General features: G+C 39.4%; 1 protein-coding gene across 1 annotated transcript in view; it reads left to right on the forward strand.

Annotated features, from left to right (window-relative positions):
* Positions 1-15,428, forward strand: part of SCAPER (S-phase cyclin A associated protein in the ER) — a 310,638-nt gene extending 295,210 nt beyond the window's left edge. The window contains exons 26-28 of the mRNA XM_065411761.1: positions 10,013-10,204; positions 13,208-13,259; positions 15,322-15,428. Coding sequence (XP_065267833.1) covers positions 10,013-10,204; positions 13,208-13,259; positions 15,322-15,428 — 351 coding nt within the window. The remainder of the gene's footprint in view (positions 1-10,012; positions 10,205-13,207; positions 13,260-15,321) is intronic.
* The last annotated feature ends 5,130 nt before the right edge of the window (positions 15,429-20,558 follow it).

The raw sequence follows: 20,558 nt of genomic DNA on the forward strand, positions 1-20,558 counted from the left end.
ATGTAAAATTAAGAAGGTTGTAGAGAAGTTTTTAAACTAAGGGCTGGGGGAAAGCCAACACAGGTGCAGAGGAGCACATGATGTTCATATGAGACATCCCTTAGAGGAGGATTTATTAAAGGGGATACTATATATCCTAGTAAAGAGGAAAAGATAGACGTTGATAAAGTACAGCTAGGAACTGAGGAGAATTGGTCAATTGAAAAAGAGTCCCATCACATGAAGGCAGAGAACTAAATATTGACAATTTTTATAAGTATCTGTATACAAATGCTGGAAGTCTAAATACTAAGATGGATGGACTTGAGTGCTTGGTATTAAATGAGGATATTCATATAATAGGCATCACAGAAACTTGGCAGAATGATGATAATCAATGACACAGTAATACCAGGATACCACATATATAGGAATTACAGGGTAAATTGTGCTGGTGGGGGAGTGGGGTTATATGTGAAAGAAAGCATAGCGTCAAATATAGTAAAAATCTTAAATGAATCAAATTACCCTAGAATCACTGTGAATAGAAATTCCTGGCTTGAATAATAGGAGTATAGCAGTAGGATTATACTACAGACAACCTGACCAGAATAGTAATGGTGATTGTGAAATGCTCAGGGAAATGAGAGAGGCTACAAAAACAGAAAACCCAATAATAATGGGAAATTCTCTTATTGACTGAGTACATGTCACCTTAGGACGGGATGCAGAGATAAAATTTCTAGACACCATTAATGACTGCTTTTGAATCATCTAGTCCTGGAACTCACTAGGAGAGAGGCAATTTTTAATTTACTCCTAAGTGGAGCACAGGATCTAGACCAAGAGGTGAATATAGCTGAACCATTCAGTAATAGCGACCATATTGTAATTGAATTTAACATCCTTGTAGCGGGGAAAATATGGCATTTAACTTCAAAAAGGGGAAATATACAAAAATGAGGAAGCCAGCTAAATGGAAATTAAAAGGAACAGTCACAAGAATGAAATGCCTGCAAGCTGCATTGAAACTATTTAAAAACACCATAATAGGGACATACCTCAAATCAATAAAAAAATAAAACAGAACAGTAAGAGGACCAAAAAAAATGCCACCTGGCTAAACAACAGAGTAAAGGAGGCAGTAAAAGGCAAAAAGGCATTCTTTAAAAATTGGAAGTCAAATCCTACTGAGGAAAATAGAAAGGAGGATAAATTCTGGCAAGTCAAGTGTAAAAGTATAATTAGGCAGGCCAAAAAAGAATTTGAAGAGCAACTTGCTACAGATGCAAAAGCTAACCGCAACAGTTTTTTAAGTAATCAGAAACAGGAACCCTGCCAAACAGTCGGGGTCACTGGACAATCAAAGTGCAAAAGGAACACTGAAGGAAGATAAGGCCAGTGCGGAGAAGCTAAATTAATTCTTTGCATCAGTCTTCACTGCAGAAGATGTGAGGGAGATTCCCACACCTGAGCCATTCCTTTTAGGTGACAAGTCTGAAGAACTGTCCCAGATAGAGGAAGTTTTGGAACAAATTGATAAATTAAACAGTAATAAGTCACCAGGACCAGATGGTATTCACCCAAGAGTTCTGAAGAGACCCAGATGTGAAATTGCATAACTAACAACTGTGGTATGTAACCTATCACTTAAATCAGCCTGTGTACCATATGACTGGAGGATAGCTAATGTGATGCCAATTTTTAAAAAGAGCTCCAGAGGCTCAATTACAGGCTGGTAAGACTAACTTCAGTCCAGGCAAATTGGTCCAAACTGTAGTAAAGAACAGAATTATTAGACACATAGAGAACACAGTATGTTGGGGAAGAGTCAGTGTGTTTTTTTGTAAAGGGAAATCATGCTTCACCTATCTATTAGATTTCTCTGAGCATGTCAGCAAGCATTTGGACAAGGGAGATCCAGGTGATATAATGGACTTTCAGAAAGCTTTTGACAAGGTCCCACACCTAAGGCTCTTAAACAATGTAAGCTGTCATAGGACAAGGGGGAAGGTCCTCTCATAGATCGTAACTTTAGAAGACAAGAAACAACGGGTAGGAATAAATGTTCAGTTTTCACAATGGAGAGAGGTAAATAGTAGGGTTCCTCAAGGATCTGTACTGGCACCTGTGCTGTTCAACATATTCATAAATCAGCTGGAAAACTGGGTGAACAGTGGGGTGCCAAAATTCTGTAGACAATACTAAATTATTCAAGATAGTTAAGTCCAAAGTCCAAAGTTGATGCGAAGAGTTACAAAGGTATCTCACAAAAGTCGGTGATTGGACAACAAAATGGCAGGTGAAATTCAATGTTGATAAGTGCAAAGTAAAGCACATTGGAAAACATAATCCTAAGTATCCATGCAAAATGATGGGATCTAAATTAACTGTTACCAATCAAGAAAGAGATCTTGGAGTCAACATGGATAGTTCTCTGAAAACATCTGCTTCGTGTGCAGCTACAGTCAAAATAGCTAACAGAATGTTAGGAACCGTTATGAAATAATAAGACAGAAAATGTCATAATGCCACTATATAAATCCATGGTACACCCACACCTTTAATACTGTGTAAAGTTCTGGTCACCCCATCTCAAAAAAGATATAATAGAGTTCGAAAAGGTATAGAAGGGGGAACAGAAATTATTAGGGGGATGAAACAGCTTCCACATGAGAGAATAAAAAGACTGGGACTGTGCATTTGAGAAAAAAAATGCCTAAGGGGGGGGGGAGATATGATACTGGTCTATCATGAATGGAGTGGAGTAAGTGAATGGGGAAGTGTAATTTACCCCTTCTTATAACACAAGAACCAGGGGTCACCCAAATTAATAAGCAGCAGGTTTAAAACAAACACAAGGAAGTACTTCTTCACACAACACACAATCAACCCGTGGAATTTGTATAACTGGGTTCAAAAAATAATTAGGTAAGTTCTTGGAGCATAGATCCATCGATGGCTATTAGCCAAGGTGGTCAGGGACACAACCCCATGCTCTGGGTATCCCTATACCTTTGACTTTATACCAGAAGCTAAGAATTGGCTACAGGGAATGTATCACTCAATAATTGCACTGTTCTGTTCATTCCCTTTGAAGCACCTGGAACTGGCCACAGCCAGAAGACAGAATACTGTACTAGATGGACCATTGGTCTGAGCCAGTATGACCATTCTTATGTTCTTATGAGTTCCTCTGATAGATAGGGACACAACTTGACTAATTAAAATCAAATGCTTTTGGGAGTTTGTTCCTTTGACTAGTCTTTAAAGCTCATTTGCTCTCTATGAAGGAAGACAGCATATTGTCAGGTTTCTACCACATCGTTTTTAACATAAAGCATAGTGACCAATTTTTTTAACGGAAGAACAAATAATTCAACATGAGTGACTATTTTTTAATTAATATTCAAATGTTTTGGGACAGCGACAATTTATTTTTTTATGTTTTGTTGAGCTCCAAACATACAGACAGTGCTCAGCAAATAATAATAATAAATGGTGAGATTTGTACACTGAGGATGACTTGCAAAAGACGATGTGTTTTATTGAGAGCTTGACGTGTTCGAATCTGTTCAATACTTTCTTCTTCCAGATTTTGTTTTGCCTTTGTGTACACATTAAAAGTTGCCACTGCCTCTGATCAGACAATTAATTAGCCTCTTTGAAAGGTAATTCCAGTGTTTTTGTCATGGATATGGGCAAGAATAAATGGCTTGAATGATACCTTTCCAAAACTGAAAATGTCTGCATAAGACACGGAAACCAAACCTAAATCCACCACAAGGAGTAAACTAAATATTCCTTTAAAAATCAGCACTTCTACTCTACAGTAATCCTAGATTCAACTTCTACAGTATACAAGGGGCAGAAAAGAGTGTGATTGAGGCTGCATTGTCCTTTTGTTACTTGTAATAAATTTTTTTACAGTACTTAGTGTGTGAGCTTGGAGACACTAAAAACCAATCTGTGATCTTAACTGAAGTTAAGCTTCTTTAAATCTGTTTAAAAGTTTCTGGCAAAATTTTAAATTCAATTAGTCATCGTTGTCGTTCTCTCTCTCTCTCTCTTTTTTTTTTTTATTTTTTTTCCTCCTCCAACTCTAGACATACGTAAAATGTGTGCAATTACCATTTGGAAATAAGAATTTTGGATTGTCACCAAAGATCCTTGTTGTTAGGTTAAAAAAATGTAAATCCTCTCAAAACAATTGATTAAGTTACTAATACTTTAAGATGTTAATTTAGTAGTATGCATTGATATTTAAAACCTGCAGATGGTATTATAGACTTTATCTAGTATATAAATCATTATCTTGAACTCAAAGTTGGCTAATGTCAAGTCTTTGTTTTCCCAGTATTTACATACATTCATTCTGCAGATTTGTAGCTTTGACTGCGAAGTTTTAGTTTGTTTAATGAGAAATATATTTGTCAGTCATGGAATATTTATGCCTCTTAGCCACTTAATTGTAATTGTATGGCTGTTAAGATTAGAGGATCCTTTTCACAGTTTTTATTATAAAATTAAAATACCACTTCAAGAGATTTGTCTTCTACTTTGAGATATAACTGGTAGTCTACGCCACTCAAAAGAGCTGAATCCCATTTGTTATGAAGATGTCATAATACTCCTTTGACATGCGTTCCTCTGGCTCCAATTTCATAGATATGTGCATATTAGTAATTTTATTTTGTGTAATCAAAAAGAATATAGAGACTGATTAAACCAAACATTATGTGATTGGGCAGTTGGCCAAAATAGAGAGCCCCATCTTATTATAGCTTCTCTGTGTAAAGGTTCCCCATAGATCCACACATGGATATGTTCCTGCCCATTCAAACAAGTAGGTCAACCGCCCCTTCAGGACTGTGTCTCACTTCCCCACGCTCCTCCAAGGGCTCTTTGTGGGCTCCAAAATCCATACAGAAAAGGAGAATAGCTTTGGGCTACTTATACACCATTCCTATCCCCAGCCCTGGGGAAAATCCATTCAGGGGCTATTAGAGCCTTATGGTTATTAACTTCTGAGCAGAGCCCTTTCTGCACAGGGGACTTTCCTTTAAGAGGTAGAGAGTGCCAAGAGTTGGAAAGGGAAGCCCTGTTGGCGCTCCTGTCTCGACAGAGATCTAAGACAGAGCTGCAGAGTCCAGGAAGTGGTGTGGATGACCGTACCCTGCACCAATACCCCAGATCTCTGGGCCAAACCACTGCCAGTTCAATGAAGGGGAAAACCCTGTCTCTCAGCAGAGGAATTAGGAGGAAATGTTGTGAGGGCAACCTTGTGTTTTCTTTGCAGCCATTCCATCCCACAGGGAGAGGGGGCAAGTACCATTTTTTTTCCAATTCCTTGATTTGATTATCCTTCCTTAATATTTAGAATGCTGTGTAGCATATCACCTGTCACATGTCATTCACTTTTAGAATATATCCAGCTGTGAAAGGCTGAGACTTCTAGACTGGTGCTAACTATTACATACCTAGGAACATTTATGTTTGGCATTCTAATTATATATAGTGCAACAAGCTATTAAGTCATATCTTACATTTGTATAGTAAATATTATCCTGAATGAACTGTTGGATTGAGAGTAAAAGGAAGGAAACAAAATCCCAGAGGCACACTATTTTATAAAGATCAGGTGTATCTTGTGGCCACTGGATTCTTGCTGTGAATGAACTGGTTCTGTATCAGTAGACCACCTTGCATTTCTTTCTCAGCACAATATTTGGAAATGCATCTTGTTTAACTAGATAGTTCTTGGTGTAATGCTGAATTTCAGACACTGCACTGTTTCATAGTGATCTACTGCATATGTTAATTTTCTCTTTACCCTCTTGGGTCATATTTAACATGTAATCATGTTAAAATAGCAGGACTGGCATTAAAGGTAGGTGGCATAGGCTGCCATCTAGAGGCATCAGAATTGAGGAGTTGTGCTCTCCCAAAAGGTCAGCTTCACAAACACCAGTTCAGGATCAGGATGGCTCTTCACTGTTGCACAGTGCTTGCAAAGTGCAGCCAGGGCCCAGGAAGTGCTGAATTCACCAGTAAGTGAGGGAGGGATGCCTGACACTAGGTTACTGGAGACACTGGATGCTGTTGGGACAGGAAGGAAGCTGAAAGGTCAGTTGGTGGGATAGTGAAGGACAGACACAAGTAGGCACCTCCCAAAGGCCTTCCTAACTGCCAAACTCATACATGACCCCTTCTTCCAATGAAAAGCATAAACACACCCTCCTAGGTACCAAATTCCCCCACAAACACTACTGACAAGTATTCTCAATTTGACCCTTGTCTAGCTGCCAGACCTCTTGCATCCCCAGCCTCTGGTGACAATAGCAAGAAAGGTGTCCCTTTCCTTTTAAAGGTTTTCCATTTTTAAAAGTGTGGTCACCCTACACAGCCTGCTCAACAGGAGAGGAAATAGGAAGAGATCATCACATCAGCCTTCTGCCTAGAACTCTCAGAGAGCTCTAGCAACAGTTTGCTCTTGTTTTAATATATGCAAATTAAATGCTAAAATTAGTGTAAGAGATTGGGAAGGTTGCAAATTCAGGCAGAGACCAAACATGAAAAATGTCAGTCTTCAAAGTGAATGTTTTGGAAAGTTAAGAATAAATGAAAAAAGGAAAAATGGAAACTATTTTTCACCCTTATGTATGTAGCAGTCAAAACTGGTGCACCTGCTGTAATACCAAAGATTTGATATAGTTGTTAATTAAAACATCACACATGGACCTGTAAAGAATATTTATGATAATACATATACATAAGAAATAACTAATATATTTTTGTTCCATTTTTAAGTTATGTTCTCAGTAAGTTCTATGTTTCAGCTAATATGACAATGTTATCTTCAACTCTACAAGATGGAAGATAGCTCCTAATTTTAACAACATTTAACTTTTGAGTGGACTGTGCCATTGGCCCCAATTCAGCAAACCATTTAAATATCTTCTTAAAGTTAAGGGCATGAGTAAGTCTATTCCTACACAGGAAAACACTTAAATATGTGCTTAATGTCAAGCATGAGAGTCCCATACTGGGGCCTTTAGTTCTAATATGTAGCTGAGAACTCCTCACTAGTGTGCATTATGAATTTTAGCTGTGTTATTTTACTTGTAGACAAACAAAAATGCAATATAAAAACCTTTAAATAGTTATTTCAGCACTGTATTTTCCAGATACCTGTTTTCTCTTCCTTGGTAGCTGCATACATTGTGAGTGTATGTGTATGTTCAGCCAATGTATGTAAGCATTAGTTGCCCATCTCCTTACCTGGTTATTTTCCTAATTATTTATGTATTGGGCCAAAATACAGCTTGAGGTAAGCAGCTGCATCTCCCACGGCAGTTCTCTGCGGCAAATCTAGCAGTGAAGTAAGCAATAGAGCTTTATGATTTTTTTAATTTCAACAAAAAAACAAAAAATTGCAAAATATTATTTTTACTGGTTCTAATAAGAAGTGCTGTAAATGACACACTGGCTTAAGTTGGTCAGAAAATGGGTATAAAAGTAATGTAGCTTTTACTGATTTGATATTTAGGCCTCAGTTCAGGAAAGTTTAAGCAGATGCTTAACTTCAGGTATGTGCTTAAATCCTTTGCTGAATAGAAATGGCCTGCTGAATTGGGGATTTTAGTAAATGTGACAAACAAGTGTATGCTCAGCAAGCTGGAGGAAGAGTGGCAGGAAAAGCAAGTTACAGGAGAATTACCGGTTCAGACAGACAATGAAAAAATAAGCACTTTTCTTCACTGAATTGTGGGAAGAGGGAATTTTAGCTCAGGTTACAGCCTCTTATTACATCACTACTCTGATCCTACAAATCTTGCCAGGATCCCTCAGCAAAGAGGCAAGTGAGGATCTGATATTACAATGTTTAAAAAAGAGAGAAAGAAATTAACTTTAATGTTGAGACACTACTTAACCATCATAAAGGAGAGTAAAAGGGAAGGTTTTGATTTGTTTTCTTTACTGTTCACTATTATAAATCAGATGCTGAATTTTATTTACTCCATTCACTGAACGAAGAAGCTGTACTTTTGTTGTTGCTTTTCAATAAGAAGGTAATTCTCTTGTTGGTTTCTTCAGAGTATATACTCCCAGTTGTATCAGTTTTATCAGCCATGTTGGATACAATGAACTAAAATCATTAAATTGATACCATATGTGATAAATGCCAGACTTAAAATAATCAGTGCCTCTAGTATATTAGCTCACTGCATTTATTTGTGATGCCTACATAGTAACCCAGCCTTAAAACTGAAAAGAAAAAGATTTTTAAATATTAATTCTATGAATGCAGTAGCTATATGTGGCACTACTTGGGGATGAGGTTGCTAACTATCCGTACATTCTTTGAATAGCTAGTTAGAGTTGGTAGTGTAGGATGAGAAATCACTTTTCCTGCCCGTTTGTCATGTACAATAGCCATTAACAGGAAGCCAAAGAACTTCTGTCATCCTTGAGTCAGAATTGTATCAGTTGCAGTTATTCCAGCCTATGGTGGAATTTTTAAATTAATTACTCTTATAGCAGGAGAGTTTAAAAGAGAAGAATACAGAGTTACATTAAAAATATTGAAATAGCTAGGGTTGAAAACAGTAATTGTACATTCCAAAATGGTGATCATTTGCTTACAGAATTTGTAGCTGGTAATTAAATATAGATTCATCCTGGTACTTTATTGATAATGTAGATAATATTTTTCTCAAAAGAGCAATGTCTGAATGCATGCTAAATTGTCACACATTTGGTTGGTTTTTTTAAATTCCTCCTGGATTTAAGAGAATTAAGGCATTCCTATCAGTATTCTCTGAAGGGTTTTCAATGTCTTTTTGGCTATTGAACTAAAAAATGTGAACTATTACTTTGTTGATCTTGTTCTTAAACCAAACTGCATTATCAACTGAGAGTGTGTTCTTAACGTATTGTTAAAAGTGCTTTGAAAACTTGTAAATCCCTGTAATTTATGTTCCTGTGGTCTCCACTGCTTCTTTCTGTCCTTCTGGTTTTAATTTGAATGCAGTCCTGTCTGGGTGTGTACCTGTAAAATTGTGTTTTTCCAAGTACAATTTACAGTCATGACCTTAAGTTTTACAGTGTTCCCAACCTTATAGGAGCTTCCTCCTATACTGAAAAGCCAACTTTGGGTCAAGCAGCTCTTTCATATTATAATTGTCTAATCAAGGTTACTCGGAACAGATCCGATTTTGACATTTTTTAGTTTATCATCAAGACTTTGTACGACTAGTGAGTAAATTAGGAGGGTTCCCCTGAAAGATACCATTAATGGCGTTGCTTTATTTCTTCAGATGTACACAGTTGTAAACCTAGCCTGCTTCATGACAACAGTTCCATTTATCTAAACAATTCTCCTTTTAGAGTCAATGGCACTGATAGAAACTGAGATAAGAAATACAGATGGGAGGATCTTTCTGAGTCTATACTTGCTGAAACTCATTCCTGTGCAATTTACAATCACCTTTTCTTTTCAGTGCCTGGGTGAATGTGTAGCAGACATCTATGATGAAACATAGTCTTTTATCATTGCTAGAGAGAATTATAGTAAAGGATGAATGTGCATCATAAGGGTTATTTCATTACTTGTGATCTCTTTATTATTTTTCTAAAATCATGCTTATTATATTTTAAAAGTGTGTTGTAAATTATTATCATCTCTTTGCAGTATTACTTTGTCTCTCTTATCGCAGCATTAAATGATGTATAGTAGTCTTCAAATAACTCTGTTTTCATTTGCTTAGGGTTTTTTTAAAAATTATGCAGGAAAAGGATGCTTTATAATCAAATATTCCTTACATTCTTATAACTGCTATGGATATAATACTTGTATTACAGAAATTATTTTGATTAAATCCTCTGAGCTTTTCTTTTAGCATTCATTAAACATTTTTTTCCTCAACCATGTTCTTTTAGTTACTATAGTTTCCAAATTCCTGCCAGTTAATGTAAAAGGAAGAGCAGATAGCACAAGTGTTCTAATGTTATGTTACTCTTGTATTTTCAGGTAATTGTACAATCTGGCCGTCACCCCACAGTGCTGCAAAAACTATGCCAGTTGCCTTTCCAGTATTTCAGTGATCCTCGCCTAATCAAAGTGCTCTTCCCTACGCTAATAGCTGCTTGTTACAATAACCCTCAGAACAAGATCATTCTGGAGCAGGAGATGAGTTGTGTTTTACTTGCCACATTCATTCAGGTAGATATTCTAGTGACGTGCAATTACACACAATCTGACTACAATACTTTGGTCTTTTCTGTACATATGAAATTAATTCACTTTAGATAGTACAAATAAATAACATTTAAGCACTTTAAGACATCTTCCAATTATTTTTCAAACCACAGATTATTTCTGTACTTGAGGCTTCTTGTAGTACTAAAAGGTTTCTAAGTAGTTGGGTTCTCACTGTCACATGTGGGACTCTATTTTCATTAAAGTGATTGGACACGGTGAAATTTGCACTAGTTGCAGCTATTATTAGACAATTTTTAAAATACTGCTTTTTAAGGAAGATATTTTATTGTACACGTGTTGTTTGTTTTCTATAATGCATCTAGTTACAGATAGATACTCAACTACATGCTGTGTACAACAGATTTGCAGAGAGAATTTAATGATCATTTGTGCGTGTGTATGTGTGTGTGTGTATATATATACACAGTTTATATATATATTTATATATATATATATATATACACACATACACACGCACAAATGATCATATATATACACACACACACACATAAATAAAAATACCAGAATATATATTATGGTCCTGATCTTGCAATCTTTACATGTGTAAGTAAATCATTGAGTTAATTGAGACTACTCTCATGAACAAGGGTTTGCAGGATTGTATTCTCTTTTTGTAAACTGATGTTCTGTGCTTTATTCATCAGTTTATGAAAAACATATATATGAAAAAGTTGCATTAACTATTTTCAAATTAAAAAGTACATGCAGCTCAACTAAATATTCTGATTTTTATTTATAACATATTTTGATGTTGATTGAACAGATTGAATTCTGTAGCAGTCAAGTGAAAGTTATAATTGTTGATAAAGCAATATGGTTCGTAGCTGATGATGTATGACCAATTGAATGGAGAAAATTAAGTTGTTGGGGGTTTTTTCAAAAGCTTTCCAAATTTTCCAAATCTAGACTGGATATATTTTGGGGAGAGGACATGAAAGCTAAATAATTATTAAAAAGTCTTCAGATGACATCACGCTTTTCAGTGTAACTTTATATTTTCGTCATTTTGAATACTCAAAATTTTTACATAATTGTTACAAAGAACACTAGAATTTAACACTGAAAAAATTGTTCCTATTGTAACCAACTCATTTTTGTATGCATATAAAAAATAATTCATTTTTTATTTTGATTTGTTTTTTAAAAGTATTAACATATGCTTATATGAAATCTCTAGTTGCCTTTGACGTAACTTAAGAAACACAAGTTCAACATCACATGCAAACAGCAGTTTCCTCAACCAGAAAGGGGGGGGGGGGGGGGAAATTACTCCAGACACTAATCTGATCCTTATAATTAAAGTTATTTACCTAGCTTTTCTCACTGTAAGAGTGAAACTGGCATTGGTGATGGTCTTTGATCGAGAAGCCACAGCATAAATAAAATTACAAAGGTTAGCTTTACTTTATTAAATATTAATTCAGGTGCTGTTTATCCTGATTTGCAGTTCATAGGAATATTTGAAGTCAAGTGCCAATGGCAAATTGAAAATGTTTTCACATCAAAATTAAAAATCTAATGGCAGATCCTCAGCTGGTACAAATTGTCACAGCTCTGTTGACTTCAGTGGAGCTATGACAGTTTACACCAGAGAATCTGGCCCTAAATGTTTAAAGCACATAATAAGTACTGTAAAAGTCAAGGAATTTTCAGATATCAATAAGGAAATAACAGATTTACATTTATATCTATATGTCAACTTACTGTCATCAGGAGACAGACTCTGCGGTCCTTACTCGGGTAAATCTACCATTTGCTTTAATGGGAGTTTTATCTGAGTTTGGACTTTAGGATCTGCCTACCTCATTAGAGAACGGGATCCTTTATTCTAGGAAATGCAAAAAGAAATTCTTCTGGTTATTTGAATATTTGGCAAATATATTGGATATATACAATATTTGGATATATACAAATATATATCATAAAAAATGTCATTAAAATATAGTTGTGTTTTAGAAATGTGTACAAGGCTAACTCAGAAGAGGAAAATGATTCAATCGGACTTTACAGCTATACATTTAACATCACCCCAGAAACAGAATTCTTTCCACACTCTACATCCTCCTAGTTATTTTTGTTGTTTCTAAATCTGGATGCAATGTGTTAAAATAGATCAAAATATTATTTAACAGAATATATGTGATTTGATAAATCATTGCTCTTAGAGAATATATCAGCATGAATCAAAAATATCAGCTATGTTTGACAGATACTTAAATGAAGGGCCTGATCCTGAAAGCCCTTACTACTGACTTGAGTAATCCTACTGGCTACTTATGGGCAAGAGTCTGCTTCCATTGAAATCAATGGCAAAGTTCAGACTTCACTGGGTGCAAGATCAAGCCCTATGTAAGCAAAAGACTACAAACAGGGCACATGATATGCAGGATTGGGCACCTAAATTTTTTTATGATCTATTGCTATTGTGCAGTCAGTTATTGTACGATCTAGAGTTAGTTACATCTGTGACAAAACTCCCATTGATTTCTATGAGATCAGGATCAGACTCTTGCTGTAGGTAGAGATAATAAACATTAGTAATATGTGAGTGACAACTGAAGAAATCCTTAAGCATATATTATACAAAGTGGAAAATATAAATCTGAGAAGACTTCTGTTTTAAAGAAATGCAGCGGTAGCTAGAGTTTTGTTAAAGTTAAAAATCATATAATAAGAAGTGGTCCTAATTTCATAAGAAGGTGTTCTTGCACAAAATAAAGGCATTTTTCTGGAAAGTGTTATTAAAATCAACTGCATATATTATGATTTAAATGTTAACAGTATTTTGTTATTTCTTTATAACAAACATCTAAGTTTATTCATTCACAGGTTTCTTTAGAAGGATTGTATTTTCTTGTAACTATGAAAAATTAAATCTCATCTCTTTTTTACTTCTTCATATAGTAGATCTGAAAACTAAATAATATTTATTTTATTTTATAGGATTTCACACAGAATTCAGGCCAAACAGATAACCAGTCTTCTCAACAAAAGGGTATGTCTCCAGTGAAATTTACCAACAATTACATAACAAAAATGTGGAAGATCTTGCATTTTACTGTGATTAGCTCATGGTATCTGCCCTCACAATAAAAAAAAATGCAGTAAACAACAAAATGACATCATATATTTAAGGAGACTCTTTTAGCATAAGTTATTTACATGACTTGTAACTTGTAGTTTTACTGCTTGTAGCATCAGAAGTTCAGAATGTAGATATTGTTAAATGCAGTGTGATGTGTTAGTGCAGGGGTCGGCAACCTTTCAGAAATGGTGTGCCGAGTCTTCATTTATTCACTCTAATTTAAGGTTTTGCGTGCCAATCAATACATTTTAACGTTTTTAGAAGGTCTCTTTCTATAAGTCTATAATATATAACTAAACTATTGTTGTATGTAAAGTAAATAAGGTTTTTAAAATGTTTAAGAAGCTTCATTTAAAATTAAATTAAAATGCAGAGCCCCCCAGACCGGTGGCCAGGACCCGGGCAGTGTGAGTGCCACTGAAAATCAGCTCGCGTGCCGCCTTCAGCACGCGTGCCATAGGTTGCCTACCCCTGTGTTAGTGTATCCTGCAAACACTTAAACGTGCATACATTTACTCATGTTAGTAGCTCTCTATTCAGGGGTTTTAAGTCACTGGAGCCACATGAAGATTTTCAATGCACCCCAATAGCCCCCCAGACAATGGCCGGAAACTATGAGTAAAATATTCTCCTGTGATTATATGCATAAGCACTCTATCAGTTTGTAAAAGGTTACTGCATTGTTTTCCTGTGCTTGTAAATACCTTTGGAATGTGGAACATGATTAACCACTGCAAGCTAAATTTTTGAAAGATGTTCATCTGAGACAGCCATTGCCTATTAGACTGACTTGAGATTCAGATGTGTGAGTGACTCAGGAGCTCATTTCGGGTTCTCCATATTCAGCATACAGTACAGTGGACCCTTGTATAGTCTTTTTTTATTTCAGCCACCAAGAAGTGATTCACGGTGATAACCAGTTAGCACATTGCAGTATATTTAACAGGATACTGTTAGGCAGTCTAGGTGCAAAATTAAGGCTTTGAGTTTTTAAAAAATGTTTACAAAATCAGATATTATAGCAGTTTCATGATACTTTTTAATATCAATTAAAACATTTTTGGTTTGATTTGAAACAAACACTTTGCTGCAGACATTACAGCATTGTGTTTATGCATGAGAACCTGCAAGTGAAACAAACTAAAAACCAAAGAGAAAACGAACTATTTTATTTTCATTGTCCAAACTGAATGAAAGGCAAAAATACATGGTGACAGGTGAGTTTGATTTCTAAACTAATTCCAATTATAACAGTCTAAGGTATGATTAACAACATAATCAGGATCATTTTTTAAATATATCATTTTAAACCTCAAAGATAATGTCCTGTTAAATAAACAAGGTTGGACTTTCATTCTGCTTGATACAGTAGAATTTGCTTTTTATATTGAATCATGAAGCTGAATTATGATCGTTTACAGTAGTTGAAGAGTCTGATCTTACAAACCTTTACTTTCATGAGTAGTCCCATTGACTTTACTGGCAAGTACTTATGAAAGGAGTACTAAAAGTTTGCAAGATAGGACCCTAAGTTCCTGATCTTGCTATGAGCTTTCTGTGGGCAGATCTCTTCACCTTCATGGGACCCCGTTAAAGTAATTGGTAGCCAGTGACAAATTAGGGCAGTCTCAAAGCTGCTTAACTGAAAGGGACTGAATTGGTCCCTGACTGGTGCCAAAACACAGGGAGCACAAAGGTGCATAAAGCCCAGTTATTGTCCGGAGCAGAGCTTAGCTGGAACAAAGAGACTGACGCAGTAAGTGCCTTGCCATTACTTCACTGCGGTAGGATAGCTCCCTTCACCAAAAAAATAATGCATCCATAGTAGCGTAGAACTGTTTTTCTGTGTTTTAAGGACTTTGTTTATAGGAGGTAAAAGAGGTGAATCAAGTTGAATTGCCCATGTTTTTTATTCTTGTTTTATTACCATATTAAGAGAGAATAGTTTGATAATTTTATGTTTTCTCTTTAGCAGAAAAATTCTTCACTTCCCAAGATTATCTTGAGCTGTCTAACAGATTCCCTTGCCAGGCCTGGGAAGAAGCACGACAGTTTTTCTTGAAAAAAGAGAAAAAATAAGTTTCATTTTGTTTCCATTTTTAAAACATCTAACATGTTAATGTTAAGCAATTTGTGCTAATTACATACTTTAAGAAACTGTTTTGGAAACTTCTAGATACTCTAAATACTTATGTTGTAGATATATATAATTTGCACTATTTATGTCTTAAGTGCTGTAGATACTTTAAAGCTCTGTTTTTTAATTTTGAAAATTGTTTATTTCATTTACATACTACGTCATGGCTTTGGTAGCTTCTACCCTATGATGTGTACTTCTTGCACTGTAAAACTGCTGAAATTAGGTTACAAATATAGAAAATGTTATCTTCTATATATCTTGTAATAAAATAACTTATTCTGTTTGTAGTGTGACTTATTCAGATTACTATAGACCACACAATCTCATAAATAGAAATAGAAGTCTTGAGGCATCTTTTGAATTAATCAAAATTTTAGCAACTTTATGCTGAATTGACTCAATTTAGAGTTCATTTAGACTTTTCTTGTGATTTAGAATAAGATCATTTGTACTAAACTTTTTAAGCCACACACATTTTTAAAGTTTGAATAAGACTTTCATAATAATTGTTAAAAAAATGTGATGCATCTTGGTACTGTTAATGGTGAGTTTTCATAAAGCTATGTCAAGCAATATTAAAACACAATTATGGTGTTTCTGTTGAAAATAAGATTTTCTTTTGCTTGTTTAGCTAGGCTAAAATTATTTCTCAGAAATACGACAGTCTGTGGTGATTCAGATTACTACTTTACCCTGGTGAATTGCAACACTTACCAGGCACACACAAACATGAGACAAAAAAGAAAAATATGGATATTATAAACTTAGTCAAAACTAAACTTGAGAGATGCATTAAAAAGGGTGTAACATAAATGCCACCATGATGTTGTAAGCAAATAAAAAATTGTATTGTAGAATGTTTAAAGAATGTTATATATTGTATAAAATCAGACCCCAGGCTTACAAACTGATATGCGAACACTGGAGTGAGTATCTTGAAGAATAGTGTTACAGAGCTCCCCACCATACTAAGGAAGAGTTTTAATTATGGATTTTGCAGGCTCCCTTTCCTTTCCCTATTTTTTTCTTTCTTTCTTTCCCCATTTTTCCTCAATGTCAAGATTTGTGCATGTAAAGACATTTGTTCGCTCTAAGCCAGCCACATCACAATTTTCAGTCACAGCAGAGATTCTGATGGTGCATGCCTCAGTGATAACATGAAGGATGGGGCAAGGGAAGGAAGACTCTGATTAGAAAGGAGACAATGTAGAAAAGAATCTGAAAAATCAAAATTGTGCCCATAGGAAATACACAGAACACTGTCATTATGATAAAGCCCTGTGCACATTTACAGTGCTGCATACATAATAATCAAATGTTAAAATATATAATTGCAACACTTCACTAATCCAAAGCTATCAAAGCACCTCACAAACAGCCCTGTCAGGGAAGTAAGTATTCCTAGATTGCAAACTCCTTAGAGGCAGGGACAGTTTTTTGTTCCGTGTTTGTACAGCACTTAGCACAATGAAGTCCTGATTCATGACTAGGGCTCCTTGCAGCTATGGTAATACAAATTAATAGTAATATCCCCACTGCAAAGATGCAATTGGGAGAAAAGAACCCAGTTCCCTGCCCTAACTACTAAACAGAACACACTTGAACTCGGTCAGTCTCTGGGCCAGTCCCTGCACCTACTCAAGTCCATGGCAAATTGTCCCTCTGCAGTGTGAACAGGATGGGACCCTCTATTTTCAAGAGTTTCTGAGCACTTCTATGGTTGTGCAACAATATCCTGCTGCTCACAAACTACTGGCAGTGGCTGGAAGCGAGTGTCAGTTGCAGCTGGAAAGGCACTCAGTTCACAATGTCACTGTATTTCAAGGTTTCCTACTTTCATAACCAAAAGGGAATTTGGGATTAAAAATTCCCAGAAAAAGGGAAATCCAAGACGGCAAATATGAAATTTGCTGTTGATGTTAATAATGAGGGAACAAGAGGGCACTTTATTTCCTGACTTTCTCACTGCCACTGCTTTTTATGAGCAGCCAAATGAGTTTTGGGGGAAAGGATTAAGATAGGTTGCCTTTTGTTTTCTTGTTAAGGTCTCTAAACCTATTTAAAGTATCCATCTTGCTGGCTGGAACAGTCTGTGGTTCTTGGAAATACCAAGCATTTGGGCTACAGCAGCCATTAAGTAGATTTAAAGCGTTTGCAGACAGGTCCCAGAAGGATCACGAGTAGCTTTGATCACCAAGGATTCATTCAAACTTTTTTTCTGGGACAGGAAGGTGGGGTAGTCGGTGCTTAAATACTTTATTCAGTAGAAAACAGCCCCTTGCCAGCAGCGTTCAGAGCAGGCTAAAGAAAACAAGCCCTTGTGTGATATTGGAGGGGTTTGGGCCATCTCTTTCAGAAGCTCGCTGTTTGTGGTGCTAGTCATGGAGCTCTGCTTGAAGGAGGGCTCATTGCTCAGGTGAGTGGACTAGCCAGGGGGCAGCAATGACAAGCAGGTAATCGAATGTACCCCAGGGGCTCTCAGGCCCAATGCTGGGATGAGACACACCCCTGTGAGTCCAGCTGCTCAGCTCCCCTTGATTTCAATGAGTCTGCCCAGGTGTGAGCCCAGAATTTGGGAATAGATCCTTGGTTCACCCCATGTAGACAAGTCAAAAATTAAAACAAGCCAGAGCTTTGGCAAACCGACCTGTCCAGCAAGCCCTGCAGAGAGGTTTCCAATACAATTGCTGTCTCTGCTCTGCTCTCTCGCCAGCTTCCATTTCCACACCAGCCACAGGATCTTCAAGCCTGCCCGAGTCTCTGGAGATTTTCCAGGCAGGGCCATGCCAGCTGTGATGGACCTTTTGTCACAGGGTTCTTCTGTCGTACAGCAGCCCAGCTTGGCTGCGATTCCTCTCCCTTATCATTAACCTGCTGCGGCCTGGTGGCCCTCTCCCCTGGGATGGCCTTTGCAGGCTCCTGGCACCGGGGAGGGCAGCGTGTCCATTTCCTCCAGACCTTGTTGTGCTCCCGGCACGTGATTCACTGGCTGAATTTTCAACTGGTGCATAAATCACCGTATTACTGGCGTCTAATAAATGTGCCATGGCTCGGATGAACCCAGATGGTGGAGACATTTGTCCTTTTAACATAAAACTTCAAACCTTTGTTTTTCTCGTTAGGAAGGGAGACAACAGGGTGGCGGGGGCGGGAGCTGAAGTGAAGGCGAAAGGAAAGGAATAGGGCTGGGAGGCCACATTAAATCAAAACCCAGTCCTAGTTCGGGTCTTACTGGTTTCTGCTGGGCCCGATTCTGCGTAGGGCAATTGTAGCCAATGGGAGTCTGGGCAGGTTAACCAGTGTGTGAAGGGTTCGTGACAAGGGTCCAACGGTATTTAGGCTCCTCGCTCCCATTGACGAGAGTGGAAGGGAGCAGCCTAAAAACCCGGGCGGATCTGCCCCAGGTTTGCCTTCAGCGCCGGAGCTGTTCTCCCCCCGCTCGGCTCCCTTCGCCTTCGGGTGTCTCGAGCGGCCAGGATCGGAGCCTAGCAGGGGGCCCCTGGCACGAGGGCCGGAAGAGAAGGGGACGGTTCCCTCCGCCGCTAGCGGAGCGGCCTAGAGCAACCCCCGAGCAGTGCCGAGCAGAGGAGCCCGGCCGCCCGCTGCGGTGCAGCGCCCACCCTGGGCATCCGCCCGCGGGGGGTCCCCGAGCCTCCCGCGCCGCCATGGCTCGTTAAAGCAGCTAATTGCCGCCCGCGGCACTGACGGGGTGGCCCCCTAGGGAGGCGGGACCACACACCCCGCGCCCCGGTGTCGGGCGGGAGACTCTCCGCAGCTAGCGCGGGCTGGGTCCCAACAGGCGCTCGTTGGGATAGAGCAGAGCGCGCGCCAACCAGCCCCCCGCCGGGCCAGGCCAGGCCAGTCAACCGTTAACGGGCAGCGCCCAGGAGCTGAGCCGGCCCCGCTGCCACCCCCGAGACACCTGCCCCGGCGGTAGGGGGGGCTGCGGCGTGACCCGGGCAGCAGCCCGGCCCCTGGGAGGCGGCGGAGGAGCGGGACTGGGGGCCGCGCTGGGGTTTCAAGTTCCCTCTTCAAGGAGCCGCCCGGCCGGGCTGCGCTTTTATGGCTGGTCGCATTCCAGGGGCCGGGCGGCTCCATCCCCAGGTGATGGGAGCAGCTTGTTTCAATCTAGGCGAGGGACGTGGCTGGGGCGCAGCAGAGGGAGCGATTGGCCACGGCCCCCCGCCCCGAGCCCGGCGGGATCGCGCCCGGCCACCTCCCGGGGTGAAGCCGCCCCAGGATTGACCCAGGCTGGGGCCCTGGAGCCACCCGCACGCGAGGGGGCCGTTGGCAGGTGAGCGCTGCCCAGCGCCGGGCACAGCTCCCCCGCCCCGTATCATTCGTCCCTCCCGCTCCCCAGCTGGCACTGCCCGCAGCGGGGTCTGCCTGGCCGGGGCCGCCCCGCCGCTGAGCCTGGGGAGCAGGGAGCTCACCCGCCTCCAGGGGGGCCTAACCCCACTTCTACCCACTCCCTCTCTGCCGCTTTCGGCGGCGGCGGGCCGCGGCTGCCTGGTGGCCACGACAGGGGCTGGCCCGTGCTCCGGCTGCGCCAATTAGCGCGGGGCTCGCTCTAGGTTGGCTGCTCCAGACACCACTTTTAATTTGTCTAAATTACCCGAGTTGTTCTATTGGCTGCTCCAGACACTCCAGGGTCCGGCTGCAGCTGCAGCATCGCTCCGCCGTATGGCTTCGTGGCTCCGCTTCCTAATGGACTCCGCAAATCTTAATGCGCTGTATTGACAGTCTCTCCCCCAACTCCGTGTGTATCACACAGACTACCCTGCAGCCGGGAAAAGTTCCCTTATCTTCCCTCCCTTTGTGTCCCGCTTTAGAGCCCGTTTTCTATCCCTCACCCCTCCCAAGCAGCCCTTTCACCATCCCCCCGGCATGCAGCTGCCCGGCGGAGACTCCCACGTGGACTCCCTTTAGATCAGGCGCTTCAGCACCTCTGCAAACTCAGGTGGTCCGACTGTTTGCTCCTGGGTCCCGCAGCCCTGGTGGCCCAGATGAAGTTCAGCCCCCCTGGCCTGCAGGCGGCTCGCTGCCTAGACCTTACCTGGGAGGACACT

Source organism: Emys orbicularis, chromosome 10 (assembly GCF_028017835.1).
Source record: "Emys orbicularis isolate rEmyOrb1 chromosome 10, rEmyOrb1.hap1, whole genome shotgun sequence".
Lineage (NCBI taxonomy): Eukaryota > Metazoa > Chordata > Testudines > Emydidae > Emys > Emys orbicularis.